Raw genomic sequence first — 25,817 nt, 5'->3', positions numbered from 1 at the left:
ACCTGCGGCCCCTGGGTCACACTCATCCCCACATCTGTGAGAGCCCTGGCCCCTGGGTCACACTCGCCCACGGGTCTCGCTTACCTGTGGTCTCACTCACCCACAGGTCTCTCTCACCCTTGGGACCCTTTTCCCTGGGTGGCACTCACCCACAGGTCCCCTCACCCACGGGACCCCTTGCTTTCACCCGCAGGTCCTCTCACCTGTGGGTCACTATCACCACAGGTCCCCTCATTCCTGGTTCACAGTCACCCGTGGGTCCCCTTGTCCCTGGGTTACACTCACCCATGGGTCACTTCACCCATGGGACCCCTTGCTCATGGGTGACACTCACCCCCAGGTCCCCTCACCCATGGGTCCCTTTGTCCCTGGGTCACAGGTGCCCATGGGTCCCTTTGTCCCTGGGTCACAGGTGCCCATGGGTCCCCTCTCACCCCTGGGTCTCACCCACAGGCCCCCTTGTCCCCAGGCCACACTCACCCAACTGTCCCCTCACCCCTGGGTCACGCATCCCCAATGGATCCCCTCACCTGTGGGTGCTCTGTGCCTGTGCCAGCTCTTTTCTGTGGCTCGTGGTGACCCACAGGTCCCCTCAGCCGTGGTCCCCACCATCTCTTGGTTCCCTTGCCTGTGATCCTCTCATCCATGGATCCTCCTGTCCCTGGGTCACAGCCACCTGTGGGACCCCATTGGCCCTGGGCTCCCCTAACCCTCGGCTGCCCCCCACCCCATGGAGGTGCTTAGGGTGACAGCTGCTCCCTGCTGGTGTCCCTGATGGCCCTCTCTGCGTTTCCCACCAGGAATGCCATCCCTGACGCGTTCTGGATCAATCCATGCAGCTCCTAAGCCAGGCTTTATCTGACCCGGTGCCCTGGTGGCAGCGGGGAAATTGGGCTGAGCTTTCCCAGCGCCATCCTTGGTGTTCCTGTGTGCTTTGACTCGCCCGTGGGAGTGAGGCACATCCTGACCCTGCCGTGCCCCTGGCCCCCTGCCACCTTTCTGCCATCTCCCATTCCTGATCCTCCTTTTCCTGCTCGTGGCCAGTGCCTTTCTGGCCAGCAGGATGTTTTCCCCTCCGAGCCCAACTCTGCTTTTCCAGAGCTGCTCCCCGCGTGGCACTGATGGAGCTGTGCTGCTCTGCCTAATTCTGGGCTGGTTTGTGTTGGTGTTTTTCCACAGGGCTCGCTCTCCCTCTTGGAATCTTGGATAGAGCTGGGATTAATTCGAGCTCTCTTGCCTGAAAGAGATGTTCCGTTTAAAATTCCCAATCCCGAAGGCATATTGGAGTTTGGTTCTAGGTACTGGATTTTTACTATCGGTTTTTAAAGGGGTTTCTTTTCTTTTTTTTTTTTTTTAAACTGGGTTTATTCAGGCTCTTTAAACCCCGAGTCTGTAAGCAATTATTCTATTACATGAAAGTCAGGACGCTGAGAAAGATTAATTCAGACCAGATGTAAAAATAAATGGGAATTTGAAATTAAGATGATGTCAGTTCCCTCCTGCTAAAAAAAAAACCCGGCAGCCTTTGGACTCCAGATGGAGTATACAAACCATGGCGCTGGTTAAAATATCTGCCTGCTCCTTAATTGAGTTTTATCCTGCTTTTTTTCCCCACCTTGACTGAAAAGTGGGCTTGGGATGTTTTTCCCAAAAAGCTTTCCCCGATGGTGGCCGGGGCAGGGAAGTTGATGGAGGCTGTGGTGTGGCTGAGGAGCTTTCCCAGCTGGAAAACTGGAGAGTGGCGCTGCTGAGGGAAGACAAATCTCCCTCTGCCCGCCCCAGGATTAAAAAAATCAGGAACTTGGTTTGGCTTTGTTTCGCTGGATTTGGAGCTGGAGGCGAGGACGCCACAGAGGGCAGCAGGAGCTCCTGATAGTCCAGGCATGGATTTGAATTTTTGGGCATGAAATGGAGCTGGTTTTTGGGTTCTTGTGTGTCTGCAGAGCACTTTGCATCACATTTTTTCCCTCTCTGTGTGCAGCAAGCACTGCACATTCCCCACAGTGGAAATGGGTTTGGGCAGCCAATGTAGAGGAGCCTGTGAGCTCCTCTATTATTGGGATATTTGGGAATGGGGCTCCCCAAAAGTGCCTCCTACTGGGAAAGGAGGGTTTACCCAGGGTCACAGCATCTGGGGGGTGTGTTGTTATAGAAAATAACGTAAACATTCATCATTGCATATTAACAATATTAATATTTACGTGGCATTATTAATTATTTAATATTATATTGTTAATTAAATTTAAAATATGACTTTAATTTCTAAATAGGGATCTCTGTGGTTTGGAGACTCGGGGCTGTGCTTTCTGTGGTGCAGGGGTTCGGGATGGTGACTCTGGCCCTTGGGGCTGCTTTGTGGTCCAGGGATCCCGCAGCGAAATCCCAAGGGATTTATGGCAGCTGCTGGTGGTGTGGGCTGCAGCCTGCCCATGGAGAGGGGAGCAAAGGCAGTGCTCCACATCCATGTGCAGCCTTGGGAGTGATGCCTGTCATCCTGGGAGTGGGATCGGAGCTCTGGGAGCTTTGGGCTTGTTGGTGCTGGGAGATGGTTCCTAAAATGCCTGGGGACGCCATGGGACAGGCTCTGGAGCTGGATGGGAGAGCTGGGCTGCCCTGAGCACAACCCTCTCCAACCCAGTCTGGACATTGTTCTAATCCCAGAGGCTCAGGCAGAGTTTCCTGGAAGGAAATCTGATGGAAGGGGCTGGTTCTGGAGCAGAGGAGGGAAGAGGAAGAGCAGGCGTTGTCCCTCCCCTCCCTGGAGCCCTTGCCAGGAGAAATCCATCTCTGTGTCCATCCCTGGCGGAGGCAGGGACGCTTTATTTATATTTCAGTGCTCCAAAGTCAGGGAATGAAGAGGCCTGGGGTGACTCTGCTGTGGGCTGGATGGAAAATCAGCGCTTCCAGGCTGGATTCTGCTCCGTGCATGGCGAGATAAGCAGGGCAAGCAGCTTCCTGTATTTCCCCATGGAATGTGATATCCCATGGGGCTCATCCCCAGCAGGAGGGGACATCACCCCATTTTTAGGATGATCCACGTGGCCCAGCCATTCCTGCCCATTGCTGTTGTCCCACTGCAATAGCCAAAGGGGATGAGGATGAGGAAGAAGAGGTGGAGAGAGGCGAGCTCCTGGAGGAATTTTCCTTGGAGAGGCTTTTTGGATACCCCCAGCACTCAGGGGTATCTGCTGAGGCTGGTGGGGGCTGGCCCTGGCTGCCCAGGCTGAGCTTCCAGCATCCAAATAGCTTTTGTGGTGGATGAAGTAATGGAATATTTATAACTGAGTCCTTTTTCCCAGTGAAGGTCTCTTTCATCTGCCTCTCTTCATTAGGAGGAAACTGTTGAGTTCATGAAGAATTGGAGACGATTTTAATTACGGGGCAACCGCAAGCAGGAATTAATCTGGGTTTTGGGTTCGGAGGAGCTGCATTAAGGGACGGCCCTAAAACTTGTAATAACAGCTCTGTGCATACCTGTGCCTGTGATGTGGGGTGAGACCCACTCCAGACTCTTCAAAACAAGAAATTCCTGCCCCGTGAATTCATCTTCCCGTCTCGCCCCGCGCTCTGGGCAGCCTCTGGCTGTGGATGGCCCCTGCCTACGTGTGGGTCCTGGGCTGGATCCCTTCCCTTGCCCCTGGGGAGCCTCAGGAGGGCTGGAACAAAAGCCTGGAGGTGGGTTAGAATCAGGGAATCATGGAGTTTTTTAAGTTGGAAAAGACCTCTAGGATTGTAATCAGCCGTTCCCCCAGCACTAACCCATGTTCCCAAGTGCCACAGCCACATGGCTGTTAAATTCCTCCAGGCACAGCAATGTCTGATAGGGCTGCATTTTTTGGAAAAGTGGGTATTTTGATAAGGAGGGATGGATGTCTGATAGAGCTGCATTTTTTGGAAAAGTGGATATTTTGGCAAAGAGGGATGGATTTGGTTGATGGAGAAGTGGACAGGATCTGCCTGGAGGCTGGATTGAATGGGGGGCACTGGGATGTCTGGTGGGTACCACAGAGGGACAAACCTGACCCAAATCCACGAGGATGGAGACTCATCCACTTCTTTTAAATCCATTTAAATCCACGGAGAGGGAAAAACACTGCCCATCCACCCAGCCTCGCTTCACACGTACGGAATCTGGAAGCAAACCCCATCTCAGCCAGCAAGTTCAAACCATGTTCAATCCCCACCCTGGAATTACATCCAAATTTCTATTTCTGACGAGATCCTGCTCCAGCACCTCCATGTGAACCAATCCCAGGCTCTGCCTGCCCTCGGATGTGTTTGCAGGACCCCGGGATGAGCAAATCCCTCGCCGAGTCAGCAGCGCCAGCCCCAGCTGCTTTTCCCAGGTTTTTTGTGGGATGTTTTCTTTGCAGCTGAGCTTTGTGACAGGATTTATCCCATGGCATCAGCACCAGGGAGGGAGACAATATTCCAGCAGCCTGGGCCTGGAAAACACGGTGGATCAAGGAATTTTCTCAGCTCTGGAGTCACAAGGAGTTTGCAGTGCCTTCCTGTGGAGTTTTAATGCTCTTTTCCCCATAGCAGGGAAAACATGGCTGGAAGACCTGGAGCTCCTCACTCTGCTGATCCATGCCCAAGTCCTCATTCCCAGTGTTTTTTCCAGCTGACTTTGGATGGAAAACCCTTTGGAAGACTGCCTGGGGTGGAGGTTCCTGCTTGGAGTGTGGGGTGATCTGTGTCACCCCCTCTGTTCCAGGGCAATCCAGGGGGGCTCTCCCTCTATCCAGAATATTTCCAGCTTGGAGCTGGGAATGTTGGGCTAGATCTTTAAAGGTCCTTTCCAACCCAAACCATTCCATGCTTCCACGTTTGTGCCTGCTATCAGCACTTCCTCTGGAGCAGCAGGGACGCTGTGAGGGCAGCGGCGCGGGGTCCCGGGGAATCAAAGCTCACATTGTGGCAATGAGCAGCAGATGTTGGAAAGAATTTCCCGGCGTCTGGCTGGGGCTGTTGCAGGCACAGCACCCTGGAAAGGGCTTTGTGTATCCCCTGCTGAATCCCTGCAGCTCCCAGGGCTGCCAGAGCCCCCAGGAAGCACCTGGAACTGAGGGAATCTCCATAGGGACCGTCCCTGTGTGGTGGGCTGATGGAATGTTCCCACTCAGCAGCAGGAGCTGGGATGTTTTCTATACAAACACCAAAATACAGGGTTTGGGCTCGGGTGGTTTTTTCCTCTGCCATGTCCGTGCTCTGCTGACGCCAGCTCGTGTGGTTTAATCCCTGGTGCTCTGGGATCAATCCAGGCTGCAGGAGGAGGAGGAAATGCAGGGACTGGTGTGGGGATGAGCAGCCCCAGAATGCCAGAGAGTGACAGGACAAGAGGGAATGGTTTCAAAGTGGCAGAGGGCAGGGTTAGATGGGATATTGGGAAGGAATTTTTGGCTATGAGGGAGGAGAGGCCCTGGCACAGGCTGCCCAGAGGAGCTGAGGCTGCCCCATGCTTGGAAGTTTTCCATGTTGGACTGGATTTGGAGCAACCTGGAATGGTGGAAGGTGTTCCTGCCCATGTAGGGGAGAGAATCCCAGGGATGGATTCTCCAGTAGCTCAGCAGTGGGTGCTGCCCATGGCTGGAATTTTGAGCTGAATCGGGAGGAAGCTCTGGTGCTCCCCTGGGACTTGAGGAGCCTGTGGGTGGGAGCAGGACACGGAGGGTGCTGCAGGAACCCCGGGACACGGCTGCTTTGCTGGGAACACGGTCCCTCCCCAGCCCAGCCCTCACAAGCCACATCCCACCAGTGCCCGGGAGCTGCCTGTGCCCAGCCAGGCCGGGACGTGCCAAATTCCTTCAGCCCTGATCCGTAAGCACCGGGATCTTCAACGAGCCCTGAAACCAACCTGGCCACGGCAGGCATGGCCTCAGAGCATGGATGCCATGGAGAGGGGCCAGGCACAGCCACAGCGCAGAGCTGTGCTGCAGGGATGCACTGCATGGGTGCCATAGTGCTCCAGCTCAATGCATGGGTGCTACAATGCATGGGTGCAATGTGTAGGTGCAATGCATGGATACCATGAGGTTTCAGCACAATTTATGGATGCCACAATGCAGTGCTGCAATGCACAGGTGCAATGCATTTGTGCCATGATGTTCCAGCTCAATGCATGGATGCCACAATGCAGTGCTGCAATGCACAGGTGCAATGCATGGCCAGTTTGCTGCACAGATGCAATGCATGGATGCCATGACGTTCCAGTACAATTTATGGATGCCACAATGCAGTGATGCCATGTACAGATGCCATGATGCACTGCTGCAATGCACAGGTGCGCTGCATGGATGCCATGAGGTTCCAACTCAATGCATGGATGCCACAATGCATTGATGCAATGTACAGATGCAATGCACTTGTGCCATGATGTTCCAGCCCAATGCACAGATGCCACAATGCATGGGGGCAATGTGTAGGTGCAGTGCATGGCCAGGTTGCACATCTGTGCTGCACAGGTGCAATGCATGGATGTCATTATGTTCCAGCACAAATAATGGATGCCACAATGCAGTGCTGCAATGCACAGATGCAATGCATTGGTGCAGCGATGTTCCAACTCAATGCATGGGTGCCACAACGCATGGGTGCAATGTGTACGTGCAATGCATGGCCAGCTGCATGCCTGTGCTGCACAGATGCAACAAATGGATGCCATGAGGTGCCAACACAATTTATGGTTGCACATCTGTGCTGCACAGGTGCAGTGAATGGATGCCATGATGTTACAGCTCAATTTATGGATGCCACACTGCAGTGCTGCAATGCACAGATGCAGTGCATTTGTGCCATGATGTTACAGCTCAATGCACAGATGCCACAACGCAGAGATGCAACGTGTAGGTGCAACACATGGCCAGGTTGCACATCTGTACTGCACAGATTCAGTGCATAGGTGCCACGATGTTCCAGCTCAATGCATGGATGCCACAATGCATGGATGCAGTGGAGGGCCAAGATCGACACATATGCAACACAGAGAATCTGTGGTGTACCACCACGATGCATGGGTGCAACGCATGGCCAGGATACAGGGATGCAATGCATGGGTGCAATACATGGCCACAATGTACCATCCCAAGGCACAAATGCAATGCGTGGATGCAATGCACATTTGCAATCCAGAATCCACGATGCAGGGACACAGCCTCTCTGCTGCAGTCCCAGCGTGCCCTGGCCATGGGAAAGCATCACCTCCAAATTTCCCAACTTCTGCAAAACCCCAGGAACCACCAACCAAAAGTCGCTTCGGGGCACTTTTCCCCCTGTGCTGCTGCAGGAATTCCAGACTTTTGGAAGCCAAAGGCGCATCCATTTAGACCAAAGCAAATATTTGGTGACAAGGGAGACACTCTGCTGTCTGCCAGTGTAAATCTGGGCTAGGAAAGGGCTGAACTAGGTCAGAGTTTAAAGTCCTTCCTCATGGTGTCACGTGGGAATTCGTGTCCTCAGGAATGGTGGGGTAAAAAGTGCTTTGGGAATATTCACCCTGGGAAATGACAATTTCCTGGGGTCAGTGTTAGGATGGATTTGTTGGCTCTGAATGTCAATTCCAGTCTGTAAATCCCTGCTGGTGCTTGGATTGTTTTAATCCACCCCAGTGAAGAGTCAGAACTGGGGGGAAGGATGTTGGAAGGGATGTGGGTATCCTCTAAGGACACCGCACAGAATTTCCTTGCCTTTCCATGGCTGGCAGGGAAACCTCCTGCTTACAGAACTGCTCCTCGCTGCCCCAACTGGGTTATTCCCAAAGGATAAACTTCTATTTATTTTAATTATGCCAGAAAAGCCTTTCCTGATGTTTTCCTGAGCCTGAGCCAGGAGCATCAAACTGCTGGCTCAGATTTTTGGGGCCGGGCCTAAAACCATGGGGATGGCTGTGGTGGTGTGGGATGTGCTCAGGGTTTTGGGGGGTGTCTCAGTTTGGAAAGCCAGGGGTCTGCTAAGGAAGGCAGGAGCCTCCCCTGAAATGGAGAATGTGAACCCTCCCCACCCCTCCCAATTGTTATAAATTTTAAATTAAGGGGCTCTTAAGCAAGAAATATGGGAGCGGGAAATAACAGTTCTTTAATAGGGGATGAGATAAACAATGCAGTGAACCAAACCAACACTGACAGTCAGAACCCAACCTGACACCCTGTGGGTCAGGCTGTTGGCAGCAGTCCCATTGGAATTGTGGCTCAGCCCTCCTGCAGGGTCAGGGCTGGTTCTGCTGGAGCAGGGATCCTGGAGAAGGGTGCAGTCTTCCTCTGAAGATCCAGGGGAAGAGGGAAATCCTCTGGGAAATCCAGTGGAGAAGCTGTGCTGGTGTTCCAGAATCTCCAGATTATATGCAGGCAGGAATGCTTGGCTGGTGTTCCAGAATCTCCAGATTATATGCAGGCAGGAATGCTTGGCTGGTGTTCCAGAATCTCCAGATTATATCCAGGCAGGAATGCTTGGCTGGTGTTCCAGAATCTCCAGATTATATCCAGGCAGGAATGCTTGGCTCCGCCCCCTGGGCTCACATCTCCCAATGGGATGCTGTAGTTCTTATCAGCCATGCAGTGACATACAATTAAAAAATTGAATAAAATTCAATAAAAAATAGCCTGTTATCAGCAGATGCCCCCTCCCGAGGGAGGAGTGGTTGTGATTACTCAGAGAGAGATAAGGCAAACTACCCAATGAACAGAAGATAACTACCACACAGATGGTGATAGAACACATCTTGCCCTGCAATCTGGGGCAGGGGGACACCCCACCATGACCCCACACCGTGTGGGACATGCTGGTGGGTGGGAGGGCTGGGGGATGCAGTTGGGGAGCTGAGGGTGCCCTGCCCAGGGCTCACCCCGCCTTTTCCCCCAGGGATGGCACCCACAGAGCCCGAGGCCGCCCCGGCCCGCCGGTGAGGTGCCCCCAGCAGCCCCCCCGAGCCCCCAGGCCAGAGCACCATGAACAAGCTGCCCTTCCACAACAACAGAGTCATGCAGGACCGTCGCAGCGTGTGCATCTTCCTCCCCAACGACGACTCCCTCAACATCATCATCAACGTAAGGAACACCCCTCCCCATCCTGACACCTCCCTCACCCCCAGGGTTGTGTTTGCACACCCTGGGTTTCCTTTGGAGCCTGCCTGGCCTTGCCCTGCTGGGGAAATGCACGTGGGTTATTCCCCTGGGGGTTGCAGTGGTGTTTTAGGCTCTCCTGAGTCTCCCTGGTGGATGTGATGCTGGGTTTGGGGAGGGTGACCTGCTGCTTGGCATCCCACAGCATGCCACCAGCCCCATCACTCCACCAATCCCTTCTGGATGGCTCTCCAGCCTTCTCTAGCCCAGGGAATAAACAGGAGGGGCTTTGGCTCTGGTTGGGATGGAGCATTGAATGTGAAATTCCCAAATTCCCCCACTTTTTGTTTTTGGGTTTTTGTTTTTTTTTTGTTAATTCACCCCCACCCAATGTTGCATTTGAGTCATGAAAATGTTGAAATTCCTGTCAGGACTTTAAGGGAGCTTATGAAAAAAGATGGAAAGAGGTGGATAATGATATCCACCTCTAATCTAAAACCATTCCCCTTATCCCCTATAAGGATAAGGGGAATGGTTTTAAACTTAAAGAGGGAAGATTTAGATCAGATAATAGGAATAAATCCTTGCCTAGGAGGGTGAGGAGGCCCTGGCACAGGTTTCCCAGAGAAGCTGTGGCTGCCCCTGGATCTCTGGAAGTGTCCAAAGCCAGGTTGGATGGGATTGGAGCAGCCTGGGATGGTGGAAGGTGTCTGTGGGGTAGAATTAGACTGTAAATGTTCTGATTTCTGCCTCCAGAACATCTCCCCAGTGCTGGGTTCCTCCTCCACCCACTGCTCTCGAGCTGCCCCGTGGCAGCATCCCAGCCCTGGCAGAGCTCTGGTCCAGGCTTTGGGGCCACAGCTGAGCCCACAGCCCACCCTGTCACCGCCATCCTGCTCAGGGTCCTGCTGAGGGCTTTGGTGGGCACAGATGCATCCAGGCCTCATTTAAGGGGTTTTTAACAGGTGAAGATTTTGTGCCAAGAGTTACTGGTGCAGGTGTGTGACCTCCTGAGGCTGAAGGATTGTCACCTCTTCGGGCTCAGCGTCATCCAGAGTAAGTCAGGGTGAAAAATCAACACTTTTGGTGATGAGGAGCCCACAATTCCTCATCCCCCTCACCAGTGGGTCACAGTGGGAGGCAGGGGACACGTGGGGATGCTGACGCCACCTCTGTCCCTCGCAGACAATGAGCATGTGTACATGGACCTGGCCCAGAAGCTCTACAAGTACTGCCCCAAGGAGTGGAAGAAGGAGGCCAGCAAGGTCAGCGGTGAGGTCTTGCATGGAGAGCTGAGGCCACCTCTGTCCCCATCACAGGTCACTCCCAGCACCCGGGAACGCTGCCAGGGGGTGGGGGGCACGTGGTCACTGTGGGGCTGGGGGTGGGTGTGCAAAACCACAGCCCTGGGGTTGGCACTCTGAGTGCCACCATGTGTCCCAGCTGGGGGTGTGTCCTCCACGCTCCGTCCCTGGAGCTTTGGGGTTTTTTTCTCTGATTTTTCTTTTCCTCCCTTATCCTTCAGCAGAATTTTTGAGGTCCCTTCTTCCAAATTCGAAAATCAATTTAGTTTTTTTTTTCTCCCCAAAGCACCTTTTCATTTTTTCAGTGCTCCAGGCTTGAGTGCTGGTGGATGATGGTCTGGGAGAGGGAGAGCAGCAATGAGATGTTGCAGAGCTCCCGGGCTTGTCACACCCAGCCTTTTTAAATCCAAATCCCCTTCATTTCCTGCATTTTATGTGGAAAAATGGGCACCAAACTCAAAACTGAGGAACAAAACCACCATCAGTGCCATGGCGGGGCACGGGGTGGCTGTGACAGCCATGACCCCAGAGAGCTGAGGAGAGGGGCTGGGGTGTGATGCTGGGACCCCCAGGGCATTCCTGAAAACCTCCTCCATTCCAGGGCATCGACCAGTTTGGCCCCCCCATGATCATCCACTTCCGAGTGCAGTACTACGTGGAGAACGGGCGGCTCATCAGGTACGAGTGCCCGGGCACCTCTGGGGGTGCTGGGCAATTTCTGGGCTGGCTGTGCCCATCCTGGGGTGGCTGGGCACGTCCTGGGGTGGCTGTGCCCATCCTGGGGTGGCTGGGCACGTCCTGGCGTGGCTGGGATCCTCCTGGGATGGTTGGGATCTTCCAGGGCTGGCTGTGCCCCTCCTAGGGTAGCTGGGCACTTCCAGGGGTGTTTGTGCCCCTCTGGGGTGTTTGTGCCCCTCCTGGGATGGCCGTGCCCCTCCTGGGGTGGCTGTGCCCTTCCTGGGATGGCTGGGCATCTCCTGGCATGGTAGGACACCTCCAGGGGTGGCTGTGCCTCTCCTGGGATGGCTGTGCCCTTCCTGGGGTAGCTGGGCACCTCTTGGGGTGTCTGGGATTCTCCTGGGGTGGCTGTTCCCTTCCTGGCATGGCTGAGATCCTCCTGGGGTATCTGTGCATCTCCTGGAGTGGCTGTGCCCTTCCTGGAATGGCTGTGCCCCTCCTGGCACGGCTGGGATCCTCCTGGCACAGCTATGCCCATCCTGGGGTGTCTGTGCCCCTCCTGGGGTGGCTGGGCACTTCCTGGGGTGGCTGTGCCCATCCTGGCATCGCTGGGCATCTCCTGGGGTAGCTGGGCATCTCCTAGGGTAGCTGGGCACCTCCTGGGATGGCTGTGCCCCTCCTGGGGTGCTCTGGGGTGCTGAGCACATCCCAGAAGCTGGGGCTTTTATGGGTGGGTGCTGAGTGGTTTCTGACAGGGCCAGGTGGGGACATTGCCCCCAGACAAAGCCTTTTGGGGGGTTTTATTTGGGATTATTGTATTTGGGTTGCCCCCAGACAAAGGCAGGAATGATGAATCTGACTCCATGTTCTCAGAAGGATCATTTATTATTTTATGATACTATATTATATTAAAGAATATTAAACTAAACTATACTAAAGAATGCAGAAAGGATACTGACAGAAGGCTCAAAAGATAATAATGAAAAGTCATGACTCTCTCCAGAGTCCCAACACAGCTTGGCACTGATTGGCCAGAGAGTGAAAACAACTCACACCAAAAATCCAAACAAACAATCACCTGTTGGATAAACAACCTCCAAACACATTCCAAAGCAGCAAAACACAGGAGAAGCAAATCAGATAACAACTGTTTTTCTTTTTCTCTGAGGCTTCTCAACTTCCCAGGAGCAAAATCCTGGGCGAAGGGATTTTTCCAGAAAATGTGAATGCCATATGGGATGGATGATGTGTTTAGGGATTTAGCACAGCCTAATTTGAACTTACCCACAGCTGGGTGGGAGCTGCAGCTCCTGCTTTGGGGCTAAATGATGTCCTGAGGGCTTTGGGGACACAGTGGCACCTGCACAGAGTTTTTGAGGGGGTCACTCACGTGGCTGGTGAAGCGGCTGCGCGTTTGCAGAATTTTAACCAATTTTAACCAATTTTAACCAATTTTAACAAATAGGGAAGAGGGAAGAAAACCCTTTGGTGCCCCCTCCCTGAGGGCTTCCCAGATCGTGTCCCCTGGCTGCTGACACCTCCCTGTGTCCCCTGTGTTTTGTGGAAGCAAACAAACTCCACAACTCTGTGAAAGTTGTAAAGCTGGTATGTGGTTTATTACAGTGCTGGACACATGTGGAGATTCCTCTTCTTAAAAGACATGGGCGCCTCTGGGAACTCCAGATCCTTTTTTAGCCCCTTCTCAAAGACATAAGCGTGCAATTTCACAATAGAGTCATGCATATAAATTTTTACTGATTTTGCTAGAAGTTTGCCATTAATTCTTCTTTATCTGAAAGAATCCCTGGGTCAGGTTGACCTGCTTTCATAGCGGACTTTTTGGTTTTTTGTCTGCCCCCATTTATCTCTCTGCACTTTGGCTGAAGCAGTTTCTCTGAGCATAGGTTTTTTATGAGAACAGGTAGTCAGAGTAAACAGCTGTGTATTCAAACTACAGACTTAGCTCAAAAATGTACATTTCACCTAAATCAAAATGGATTTCTGTGACCATGTTCACAGGGGTTTTAGGATGAGGGAAGAGACGAGGATCTGACTCTGTGTTTCAGAAGGCTGATTTATTATTTTATGATATGTGTTATATTAAAACTGTACTAAAAGAATAGAAGAAAAGATTTTATCAGAAGGTTAGCTAAGAATAGAAGAAGAAAGAATTATAACAAAGGCTTGTGGCTCAGACAGAGAGTTTTGATTGGCTATTAATTAGAAACAACTAACATGGGCCAATCAAAGATCTACTTGTTGCATTCCACAGCAGCAGATAACTACTGTTTACATTTTGTTCTTGAGGCTTCTCAGCTTCTTAGGAGGAAAAATCTTGAAAGGATTTTTCGTAAGAGATGTCTGTGACAGATTTCCACTCTGGAAAATGTCCCCTCTGTGTCCCCTGTCCCTCCCCAGTGACAGGACAGCTCGGTACTACTACTACTGGCACCTGAGGAAGCAGGTGCTGCACTCCCAGTGCGTGCTGAGGGAAGAGGCTTATTTCCTGCTCACTGCCTTCGCCCTGCAAGCCGACCTGGGGGACTTCAAGAGGAACAAGCACTACGGGAAATACTTTGAGCCTGAGGCCTATTTCCCTGCCTGGGTAAGGAATCCTGCTCTGCTCCCTGCTCTGGCTGCAGCCTGGGTTAGTCCTTGGTGTAAATAACCTGGGACAGTGTGGTGCTTGGGAGGGTTCCCAGGATGAGGTGAGAGATGACGCTCAAAGTTCTCAGAAGGCTGATGTATTATTATATTATATTATATTATATTATATTATATTATATTATATTATATTATATTATATTATGTTATGTTATGTTATATTATATTACATTACATTAAATTACATTATATCATATTATACTATATCATAGTAGATCATATATCATAGTATAGTATATTATATCACATTGTATCACATTATATCACATTACATTATATCACATTACATTATAGTATATTATATTACATTACATAATTGTATATTATATTATAGTACATATTATATTATAGTATATACTAAAACTATACTAAAGAAAGAGAAGGGATACATCAGAAGGCTAGAAAAGAAATGAATAATGAAAGCTCTGTGACTGACTCCTCAGAGTCTGACACGGCTCATAGTGATTGGTCATTAATTAAAAACGATTCACATGGAACCAATCAAAGATGCAGCTGTTGGTAAATGATCTCCAGACCACATTTCAAAGCAATCAGATAATTATTGCTTTCATTCTTTTCTGAGGCCTCGCAGCTTCCCAGGAGAAAAAATCCTGGCAAAGGGATTTTTCAGGGTGATTCTCTGTGCGCATTGCCCAACCAGCATCAGGTGCAGCCCTTTGGGAGCTGCTGGCACAGAATTCCCGAGTGGTTTGGGTTGGATGGGCCTTAATGCTCATCCCGTGCCACCCCTGCCATGGCAGGGACACCTCCCACTGTCCCAGGGTGCCCCAGTGCCCAGCCTGGCCTTGGGCACTGCCAGGGATCCAGGGGCAGCCACAGCTGCTCTGGCAATTCCAGCCCAGCCAGGAATTCCCAGTTCCCAATCTGCCACCCATCCCTGCCCTCTGGCACTGGGAGCCATTCCCTGGCTCCTGTCCCTCCATGCCTTGTCCCCAGTCCCTCTGCAGCTCTCCTGGAGCCCCTTCAGGTGCTCTGAGCTCTCCCTGGTGCCTTTTCTTCTCCTTCCCAACCTCTTTTCTTGGATTCGTCCCAAAATCTGCCCGTTTCTCCTTTTTTCACACACCTCACTGAGTAGTGGTCCCCAGCCACACAGGGAGCCCACGTGTGCCCCAGCACAGGTGTCACCATGGAATGGCCACAAGGAGCACAATTCCCAGCAGGAAATCCTGCTGGCAAGAAGTCACTGGCTGCTGCAATGATTTTATTTTTTGCTTGGAGCTCTCTAGAACAAAGCTCCAATTTTCCCTTTTCCCTTGAAACCACCACTCCCAGGGGCCAGCACGGGGCAGCTGGACGAGCTTCTCTCCCCCTCCAAACAGGTGGTTGCCAAGAGGGGCAAGGATTACATCCTGAAGCACGTCCCCAACATGCACAAGGACCAGTTTGCCCTGACAGCCTCAGAGGCCCATCTCAAGTACATCAAGGAGGCTGTCAGGCTGGACGACGTGGCCGTGCACTACTACAGGTTGTACAAGGTGAGCCCTGGCCCTGTGCCTGCTGGGACCTGAATTTTGGGAATGCTCTCCCTGAGGAATAAATGCTGTTTTTTTCACTCCTGGGAATAAAGCTGTTTGTTTGCTGGGAGAGCATGGGGTATTTTGATTAATTTAATTAATTAATTGTTAAAAAACCATTTAATCAGAATGGTTTGGGTTGGGAGGGAGCTTCAAGCTCATCCAGTGCCACCCCTGCCATAGCAGGGACACCTTCCACTGTCCCAATGTGCTCCAGCCTGGCCTTGGACACTCACAGGGATCCAGGGGCAGCCACAGCTGCTCTGGGCACCCTGTGCCAGGGCCCCACCACCTTTAAGGGATAATTTCTTCCTCACATGTAATCTAAATCTCTTCTAGTTCAAAAGTATTCCCCCTTATCTTCTCACTGCCTGTGTCCAAAATGACTTTCCATTTTCAATTTGGCACATTAATCATAGAATGGTGACTGGGGTGATTGTGGAAGGATCCCTGGGCTGAGGTGGGGTGGATTTAACCAATTCATGTTGCAAATTGTGTATTTAAAAGCATTTTTTCCCCCCCTTAGGACAAAAGGGAAGTGGAGGCCTCCCTGACTCTGGGGCTGACAACACGGGGCATCCAGATTTTCCAGGTAGGTGGTGAAGGTGATGGCTCAGCCCAGCTCCATGCCCCTGCCAGAATCCTCAGCCATGGCTCCCTCTCCTCTTTTTGCAGAACCTGGATGAGGAAAAGCAGCTGCTCTACGACTTCCCGTGGACAAACGTGGGGAAACTGGTGTTTGTGGTGAGTGCCACCATCCCCACCTGGGGCACTGCTTCCAGCTCTGGGGTCCTCAGCACAGGGAGGACGTGGAGCTCTTGGAGCAGCTCCACAGAAGATGCTCCACGGGCTGGAGCTCCATTTCCTATGGAGCCAGGCTGGGAGAGCTGGGAATGTTCCCCTGGAGAGGAGAAGGCTCCAGGGAGAGCTCAGAGCCCCTGGCAGGGCCTGAAGGGGCTCCAGGAGAGCTGCAGAGGGACTGGGGACAAGGCATGGAGGGACAGGAGCCAGGGAATGGCTCCCAGTGCCAGAGGGCAGGGATGGATGGGAGATTGGGGATTGGGAAATGTTCCCTGTGAGGGTGGTGAGGCCCTGGGTGTTTGGAGGGTGGGGAGGGTCTTTGGAGAAGCTGTGGCTGCCCCTGGATCCCTGGCAGTGTCCAAGGCCCAGCTGGGCAGGGCTGGGAGCACCCTGGGATGGTGGAAGTTGGAAAGAGGGTTGATTTAGGTGGTCTTAAAGGTCCCTTCCACCGCAAACCCCTCAGTGATTCCACCATCCCCAGGCAGGGTGTGGATATGGGCATGGGACGCTTCAGCACCAACCCGCAGCAGGTGACAACAACAACCCATGGGGTCACTGAGGAGCTGCAGCAGGGCTGGGTGAGAACTGGAGCCTTCTCCTGCCTGGGGCTGACCCCTCCCTTGTCCCACGCAGGGCAAGAAGTTCGAGATCCTGCCGGACGGGCTGCCCTCGGCGCGCAAGCTCATCTACTACACGGGCTGCCCGCTGCGCTCGCGGCACCTCCTGCAGCTGCTCAGCAGCAGCCACCGGCTCTACATGAACCTGCAGCCCGTGCTGCGCCAGGTGCGCCGGCTCGAGGAGAACGAGGGTACGTGCTGCAGCCCCAGAGACACCAGCACGGGCTCCCAGGGGGTGTTTGCACCTGTGAGAGCTCCTGGTTCTCTCGGAAGGGATGGGCGCGAGCCCTGCTGTCCTCGCCGGTGTCGCGGTTCTGCCTCAGCACGGCTTTGCCATGTCCCTCATCCCTGTGAAAGCATAAGGTGTTCTTCCTCTTCTTTCCTCTTCTCATCTTCTCTTACTCTTCTCATCTTCTCTTCCTCTTTGTCATCTTGTCTTCTTCTTCCTCATCTTTCTCTTTCCCCTCTTCCTCCTTTTTCTTATTTGTTCTTCTTGTCCTGCTCTTCTTTATCCTCCTCATCTGCCTCAACTTATTCCTCTTTCTCCTTCTTTTCATGTGTCCCTTTCCCAGTCTCCCTCATCCCTGTGAAAGCAAGAGGTCTTCTTCCTCTTCTTTCCTCTCATCTTCTGTTTCTCTTCCTCATCTTTCTCTTTCCCCTCTTCCTCCTTTTCTTATTTGTTCTTCTTGTTGTACTCTTCTTCATCCTCCTCTTCTGCCTCAACTTATTCCTCTATCTCATCCTTTTCATCTTTTTTTCCTTGTCCTCTTAATCTTCTTCCTTGTTCTCATCTTTATCCTCCTCTTCTTGTTTTCCTCCTCCTCACCATCGTCCTCATCTTTTTTCCATGTCCTCCTCATCTTCTTCCTCTGTTCTCATCTTCATCCCAATCTGCTCTTGCTTTCTTCCTCTTCTCTTCCTGTTTCTCTTCCTCCTCGTCTTCCTCTTCTTTCTCTTCTTTCTCTTCCTCACCCTCCTCCTCCTCTTCTTGCTCCTATCTCATCTTTCCCCTTCTCATCTTCCTTTCTCTTCCTTATTCTCCTCTTTCCTATCTTCTTCTTCCTCCTCATCGTCTTCCACCTTGTTTCATCTTTTTCCTCCTCCTCCTCCTCATGCTCTTCCACCTTGTTTCATTGTCTTGCTCTTCCTCATCATCTTCTTCCACATTGTTTCATCTTCTTCCTCCTCATCTTCATCTTCTTCCATTTCATCCGCATCTTCTTCCTCCTCTTTATTTTCTTCTTTTCCTGCTCCTCCTTATTTTCTGTCTTTCTCTTCTTCCTCCACATCTCTTCCTCCTCCATGTCTCCCTCCTCCTGCTCTGTTGGAGGAGCAGCCCAGCACAGGAGCTTTGGAGCTCCTGCCCCACCTTCCCTAATGCCACTGGGACAGAGCTGTCCCCAGCTGTGCCAGGGCTCAGGTGACAATTCCTCTGTGTGCCAGGGCATCCATGTCCCTCCAGAGGATCCAGTTTGCCCTGGAGGTTGTGGGAATCACTCTGATTCCATTCCCCCGTGGTGATGACTCCATTAAGGGGTAGTCAATGCCACTCACTTGGGGTCACCAAATGTGGAATTTTTCTTCACTTGGAGACACCAAATGTGGAATTTTTCTTCACTCGGGGTCACCAAATGTGGTGGTGTTTGCAGGGGTCCCAGGATGAGGGAAGAGACAAGAATCTTGACTCCATGTTTCAAAAGGCTGATTTACTATTTTATTATATATATTGTCATAAAATACATATTTATTTATACATATATTAATTTTATAGTTTTATTTTTATATATTTATATAATAAAATATTTATTATTTATAATATATATAATAAATATATATTTTTATTTTTATATATATATAAATTATTATTATATTAAAATAAAATTATATACTGAAACTATACTAAAAGAATAGAAGAAAGGATTTTATCAGAAAGCTAGCAAGGAATAGAAAGGAACGGAATGATAATAAAACCTTATGACTGACCAGAGCGTCCGAGCCTGCTGCCTGTGATTGGTCATTAATTAAAAACAACCACGTGAAACCAATCAAAAACGCACCTGTTGCATTCCACAGCAGCAGATAATTATTGCTTTTCTTTTCCTTTAGGGTTAGGATTAGGGTTAGGGTGAGAGAGAGAGAGTCCGAGACAGCTGGACTGTGGTTGGTCATTAATTAAAAACAACCAACATGGACCAATCAAAGATGCACCTGCTGCATTCCACAGCAGCAGATAATTATTGCTTTTCTTTTCTTCTGAGGCTTCTCAGGAGAAAAATCCCAACTAAAGGCTTTTTCCGAAAATATTTCTGTGCATCTTTTATTTGCTGCAGAGAAGAAGCAGTACCGGGAGTCCTACATCAGCGACACGCTGGACCTGGACATGGAGCAGCTGGAGAAGCGCTCGCGCGCCAGCGGCAGCAGCGCCGGCAGCGCCCGGCACAAGCGGCTGTCCCGGCACTCCACGGCCTCCCACAGCAGCTCCCACACCTCCGGCATCGAGGCCGACCCCAAGGCCAGGGAGATGGGGCCCGAGGACGCCTTCTCTGGTGGTGCCCACCGCAAGCTGAAGACGTGCAGCTCCATGACCAGCCACGGCAGCTCCCACACCTCGGGCGTGGAGAGCGGCGGGAAGGAGCGGCTGGAGGAGGATTCCCAGGATGATGGTGAGAGAATGATATATATGACTCCATCATCAGATGGCTAATGAATTACTTTGCTATACTGTACTATGTATGTTGTATCTAAACTGAATCTGCCCTGCACTCACTCTTGCCCACACTGCACTCACCTCTGATTCTCTCGTGACTATCCCATGTCGCAGACATCTTTTATGAAAAATCCTTTCCTTAGGATTTTTCCTCCTGAGAAGCTGAGAGGCCTCAGGAACAAAATGTAAACATTGATTATCTGCTGCTGTGGAATGCAACAGGTGGATCTTTGATTGGCCAATGTTGGATGTTTCTAATTAATGGCCAATCACAGCCCAGCTGGCTCAGACAGAGAGCCAAGCCACAAGCCTTTGTTATCATTCCTTCCTATTCTATTCCTAGCCAGCCTTCTAATGAAATCCTTTCTTCTATTCTTTTAGTATAGTTTTAATGTAATATATATAATAAAATAATAAATCAGCCTTCTGAAACATGGAGTCAGATCCTCGTCTCTTCCCTCAACCTGAGACCCCTGTGAACACCAGCACAGTCCCGTGACAGTCCAGCACACACACACACACACACACACACACACACACACACACTTCTTGGCCCTGCTAAGCCAAGGGAACAAAACATCCTCACTTTGGGTAAACCATTTCCATATTGCATTCTACTTTAGCACAACACAGGCACAGCAAGCCAGATAAGAATTGTGTTTTCCTTCTTCTCTGCTTGTCTCACAGCTTCTCTCTGTGAATACCACAGGTTGTCCAGGCACTGGGGTGGTTGAAGGGTGTGTGGTGGTGTTCGCAGGGATCTCAGGTCCTGATTATTGTAGATTGTCAGACACTAAATATTTTAAATTTTTTAAGATTTCTTTAGGAGGGGTAACAGCTGTATTGTAAATGATAGTTGTTTTTTAACAGCATCTTGCACAATTTATTCCTGCAAATGGCCGATTTGCTTTCTGCTAGATGTTATTATTGAGGGAAGAGATGAGAATCTTCACTCCCTGTTTCAGAAGGCTGATTTATTATTTTATGATATATATTATATGAAAAGAAAATGCTATACTAAAACTATACTAAAAGAATAGAATAATACAATGATATACTAAAACTATACTAAAAGAATAGAAGAAACTATACTAAAAGATCCCCTGCGAAACTCCATGTTTCAGAAGCTTGATTTATTTTATGATATATATCATATGAAAACAAAAGAATATATTAAAACTATACTAAAAAGAATAGAAGAAAGTATTTCATCAGAAGGCTAGCAAGGAATAGAAAGGAATGAAAACAAAATCTTGTGGCTGCTCACAGCCTCGACACAGGTGGCTGTCATTTGTCATCAAGTAAAAACAATTTCACATGCTGGGTAAACAGTTGTCCCAATAACATTCCAAAGCAGCAAAACATGGGGGAGAAAGCTGAACCTTCCCAGCTTCTCCGGAGGAAAGCTCCAAATGAAAGGATTTTCCATGAAATATGTGACAGAGGGTGCTCCGAAGGGGCACAGCTGACTTGTCCTGTGTGCTGGTGCCCTGCAGAGATTGAGATGCTGGTGGATGACCCCCGGGAGCTGGAGCAGGCTGGGGAGATGGACGTGAGCCCCGACATGTGTGTCTACATCACCGAGGACATGCTGCTGTCCCGCAAGTTCAACGGGCACTCAGGTAAGGTGCTGGCCACTTCTCTTCCCAATCCCCCAGTGCCAGTCACGCCTTTGGGAGCTGAGATGGGATGGGCTTTGAGGTCTAAAGACGTCTTGAAGGTTTAAAGAGGTCTTTAAGGTCTCTTCCAAGCCTGATCATTCTGTGTGTCCTGGTTTAGGGCAAATTTGGGAGAAAAATTCCAGAAGGGGTCCCTCCAGTAAGGAAACCCACACGGCTCCTCCTCCCAACCGGTTTGGGAAGGATTCCTCGGAGAGAAGTGGAAAGAACCTGTTTATTTAACAGGCACAGCACCCCCAGCACACAGAACCTGTTTATTTAACAGGCACAGCACCCCCCAGCACACAAAATGAACAATACAGGATGACACCGCTCTGAAAAAGGTGACAAATTCAGAAAGTCTCTCTTGGGGGTGGTCGCTCTGTTCTCAGTCCCGCCTGTGCTGGGGCAGCTGCTGCAGTCACAAGGTGCAAACTCTTGCTATTCCCAGGTCCCAGTCCAGAGCAGGTTTGAGTAGGTCCAAAAAAGGGAAAGGAAAAACAGTCCAGGGAAAATTTGGACTGCTTAGTTAAACTAACTAATGAGCAGGAGCAAAGCAGAAGCAAGAGCAAAGCGAAAAGCAAAAGCAGCACTTTGTACTGCCCTGTCTCTGTGTCCTGCCAGGCTGATAACAAAACCTAAAGAAAACTTTCACTCTTCAGAGCCAGTCTTGAAGGCACAGAACATAATATCCAGCATGAACAGAACACACAAATGGGGATACAAGCATCATAACATCACCCTAGGACACCGTGGTTCTCTGGTGTTTGGCAGGACAGAGTTAGCCCCAGGTGTCCATTTGGGATGCTGGGAGAAACTGCTTACCCAATGGGTTGAAGGAGAGATGGGGTAAAGAAAAGAGGAACCTCCCTCAGTTTGTGCCAGGGGAGGTTTGGATTGGATATTGGGGAAAATTTCCTCACAGAAAGGTTTGTCCAGCCCTGGCACAGCTGTCCAGGGCAGTGGTGGAGTCACCATCCCTGGAGGGATTTAAAAGCCACGTGGATGTGGCACTTGGGGACAGGGAACAGTGGTGGCCTTGGCACTGCTGGTGAACAGTTAGACTCCATGATCTTCTCTGGAGCTGTGTCTGCACCCTGAAAGTCACTTGCAGCTCTGAGCTGGGAGGTACTGGGAGGTCTTTGGGGATGCCAGGTTCCCTGGGGACAGTTTTGGATGCCATTTTGGGGCAAATTTGGGATGCTTTGTAGGCAATGCTGTTTGCGAGTGGAGCTGTTGGGCTGAAGCATTGCACTGAGGGAGCCTTTGCCCCCATGGACAGCAGGAGTGGATGCCAGGAGAGCTGATCCACCCCACAATAACCTTTGCACCCTCCTTTGTGCAGGACTCATCGTGAAGGAGATCAGCTCCTCCACCTCCAGCTCCTCAGAGACGGTGGTGAAGCTGCGGGGGCAGAGCACCGACTCCTTACCCCAGGTACGAGGGGCTGGAGCTTTGGGATTCCCAATATTCCTGGAGAAAAGGAGGCTCAGGGGTGCCCTCATTGCTCTCTACACCTTCCTGAAGGGAGGCTACAGACAGGTGGGGTCGGTCTCTGACAGAACAAGAGGACACAGCCTCAAGCTACATTAGGGAAGGGATAGGTTGGATTTTAGGAAAAATAATTTCACTTAAAGAATAATAAAGTACTGGAGTGCTCTTCCCAGGGAGGTGGTGGAATCACTGTCTTGGTTTGGAAAGCCAGGAGTCTGCTAAGGAAGGCAGGAGCCTCCCCTGAAATGGAGAATGTAAACCCTCCCCAACCCTCTGAATTGCTATAAATTTTAAATTAAGGGGCTCTCAGGCAAAAATATGGGAGCAGGAAATAACAGTTCTTTAATAGGGAAAGGAAAAAATAAAAGGATAAAATAAACAGTGCAGTGCACTAGAACAACACTGCCAGAGTCAGAACCCAACCTGATACCCTGTGGGTCAGGCTGTTGGCAGCAGTCCCATTGGAATTGTGGCTCAGCCCTCCTGCAGGGTCAGGGGTCGTTCTGCTGGAGCAAGGGGGATCTGTAGAGAAGGATGTATTCTTCCTCTGGAGATCCAGGGGAAGAGGCAGCTGCTGTTCCTCTGGGGAATCCAGTGGAGAAGCCGTGCTGGTGTCTCAAAAACCTCTGGATTATACCCGGGTAGGAATGCTTGGCTGGTGTTCCAGAATCTCCAGATTATATCCAGGCAGGAATGCTTGGCTGGTGTTCCAGTATCTCCAGATTATATCCAGGCAGGAATGCTTGGCTGGTGTTCCAGAATCTCCAGATTATATCCAGGCAGGAATGCTTGGCTCCTCCCCCTGGGCTCACATCTCCCAGTGGGATGCTGTAGTTCTTATCAGTCATGCAGGGACATTCAATAGCTGTTATCAGCAGATGTCCCCTCCTGAGGGAGGTGTGAATGTGGTCACTCAAAGAGAGAAATAAGGCAAACTGCCCACTTGGCAAAGGTAATCTGCCATACAGATGGTAGTAGAGCACATCTTGCCTTGCAATCTTCAACAATCACCATCTCTGGATGTGTTTAAAAAAAGCCTGGACATGGCACTTGGTGCTATAGTCTGGTTGAGGTGTTAGGGCATAGGTTGGAGTTGATGATCTCAGAGGTCTCTTCCAGCCTCATTATTCTGTGAATTCTGCAAATTCTGTGAACCCCGGGGGCTCCCTGGCACATCCTGAGCCTCCTCTTGGCTTTTCCCAGACGACGTGCAGGAAACCCAAGACATCCACAGACCGGCACAGCCTGAGCCTGGATGACATCAGGCTCTACCAGAAGGACTTCCTGCAGCTGGCCAACCTGTGCCAGGACACGGCGCAGAGCTTCACCTTCGGCTGCGCGCACGGCCTGGACCACGAGGGGCTCTACTGCAACGGCTGCCTGGCCCAGCAGTGCATCAACATCCAGGACACCTTCCCCGTGAAGAGAACCAGCAAATATTTCTCCTTGGACCTGACCCACGACGAGGTGCCCGAGTTCGTGGTGTGAGCGTGGGGAGGCTCTGGTGCCGCCAGCCCTGCCCTGCTCCCTGCAGACCACGCTGGAGACCTTGGCCCTGCTGGAGAAGGGGCAGGATGGGGATGCCCCGGCACAGAGTGGGTTCCGGAGGGGTTTGTGCCAAGCACAAGCTGTCTCGTTCCGGCTGGCGGGGGCACGGCCCAGCTGGAGCTGGCAGGAGCCCCCCTGTGCTTTGCCGTGGCCTCTCTCGCCCCCTCCTTGCCCCCAGGTGACTCTGGGGCGGATGGAAAGTGCCGGACTGTTGTGTTCAAGCCAAGCCAAAGAAATGTAAATAACCCTAAAGGCCAGTATGGGAAGGGAGAATCAAGCAATAACCAGCCGGGCGTGGTGGTGTTCCATGGAGGAAGGCATGGCCAGCTGCTCCTGGGGCACGGCATGAGCCCAGTTTTTCCAAAAAAACACGTGCTGGAGGTCGGGCCACAGCAGTCCCAGCCAGGTGGATGATGGCTGGAAGCTCTCAGAGCCTTTTGCAACTTGTTTTTTATATTTTTCTCTTTTTTTTCTTTTTCTTTTTTTTTTTTTTTTTTGAGAGCAAAAACCCCAAAACAAAAAAAAAAAAAAAAAAAAATACCAAAAAACCCACCCTCCCAAAAAAAAAAAAAGCAAAGCAGGATGGAAAAAAAAATAAATCTCCTATAAGGATAATGCAATAATGCATTCCAAACATTGAATATCTAGAGAATACATATATAAATATATCGAGGTATGTATGTTTATATATGTCTGGATCTTATAGACCCATTTGTGTTTTGCTCCTGCTCTGAAACGCCTTTTATACAAAAGATCTGCCTCTCTTCTTTCATGAACTCTATCAACAATCCTTTTTTTTTTTTTCCTAAGCACCAAGGTGAGAAAAGAGACTTTCCTCTCGAGGAGAATGTGCATCCTTGCCTTGTCTGTGTGGCTCTTCCCACTGCATCTCCCTTCCCTTTTCCCAACGCTTTTCATGCATCCTTAGGTGTCTTACAGCTGGAATAATTCTGCCAGAGGATGATGGTGACGTGCCGGGAAAACCCAGGGGTGGTTTCTGAGTGTGTCCCAGGGAAGGCAGGCAGCCCAGGTGGAATATTTGCTGATTGCAGAGTTAATTATCACAGCACAATGCCTTTGTAGTGGATATTTTTAATTAGAGTTTAGCCATTGACAGCCAAAGTTTTGCCATATTTTGATACACCACCTTTTTTTTTTTTTTAACTGGAAGCTTTTCTTAAAAAAAAAATGAACCAAAAAAATTATAATTATTTTATAAATAAGCACAATCTTATTTTTATAAGAAATGTTGAGGGAGGGAGCTGGTACCAAAAGAAATGGAGAGGAGCTATAGGCACAGTGCAAAAAATAAAAAATAAAAATCTCTTGGGATGTTGGGACATGGGAGAGCTGCTGTGGGACTGTGGCACTGTGCCCCCAGCCCAGAGCTTGATCTGGCCCTGCCTGAGGGGTTTTTGTGGGAAAATAATGTTGATTTCCTATGTTGGCAGGGCAGGATGGGGGTCCCTGAAGCATCCTTGTCCTTGTCTCCCTCAATCCACACAGGGCAGCTGGGGGGATGCTCTGGTTTGGGGGACACCCCACCAAATACCCCACAATCTTCTCTTTGTGCTGGGATAGCATCTGTGAGTCACAGCTGGGTTTGCAGTGTGAGTTTCCATGCTGGCACAGGCAGGAAAATCCCCCAAAATTCATCCCCAGCCTCTTTCTCCCCTTCCTCTGCCACCGTCTGCGTGCTCTCCATGGGACCCTCAGCCTGCAGAAACACAGAGCTGGAGAGGGAAAAAAGGGATA

The 25,817-nt window shown here is 50.6% G+C and overlaps 1 protein-coding gene across 4 annotated transcripts in view; it reads left to right on the top strand.

Moving 5' to 3' along the window:
• FRMD6 (FERM domain containing 6) overlaps positions 1–24,503 on the top strand; it is a 45,407-nt gene extending 20,904 nt beyond the window's left edge. For 2 of the 4 annotated variants that reach the window (XM_058806644.1, XM_058806645.1), the window contains exons 2-15: positions 1,180–1,298; positions 8,857–9,041; positions 10,022–10,112; positions 10,242–10,375; positions 10,962–11,038; positions 13,457–13,643; positions 15,043–15,198; positions 15,764–15,829; positions 15,913–15,981; positions 16,672–16,846; positions 18,986–19,318; positions 20,859–20,984; positions 22,366–22,457; positions 23,718–24,503. In XM_058806644.1, coding sequence (XP_058662627.1) covers positions 8,943–9,041; positions 10,022–10,112; positions 10,242–10,375; positions 10,962–11,038; positions 13,457–13,643; positions 15,043–15,198; positions 15,764–15,829; positions 15,913–15,981; positions 16,672–16,846; positions 18,986–19,318; positions 20,859–20,984; positions 22,366–22,457; positions 23,718–24,002 — 1,890 coding nt within the window. In that variant the 5' untranslated portion in view covers positions 1,180–1,298; positions 8,857–8,942 and the 3' untranslated portion in view covers positions 24,003–24,503. The remainder of the gene's footprint in view (positions 1–1,179; positions 1,299–8,856; positions 9,042–10,021; positions 10,113–10,241; positions 10,376–10,961; positions 11,039–13,456; positions 13,644–15,042; positions 15,199–15,763; positions 15,830–15,912; positions 15,982–16,671; positions 16,847–18,985; positions 19,319–20,858; positions 20,985–22,365; positions 22,458–23,717) is intronic. The other 2 variants (XM_058806647.1, XM_058806646.1) reach the window with 2 other exon arrangements.
• Positions 24,504–25,817: the final 1,314 nt, after the last annotated feature.

This window comes from Ammospiza caudacuta, chromosome 6 (genome assembly GCF_027887145.1).
Source record: "Ammospiza caudacuta isolate bAmmCau1 chromosome 6, bAmmCau1.pri, whole genome shotgun sequence".
In the NCBI taxonomy this organism is placed as follows: Eukaryota; Metazoa; Chordata; class Aves; order Passeriformes; family Passerellidae; genus Ammospiza; species Ammospiza caudacuta.
The sequence above is the reverse complement of the archived record's forward strand: the minus strand, read 5'-3'. Positions and strand labels throughout refer to the sequence as shown.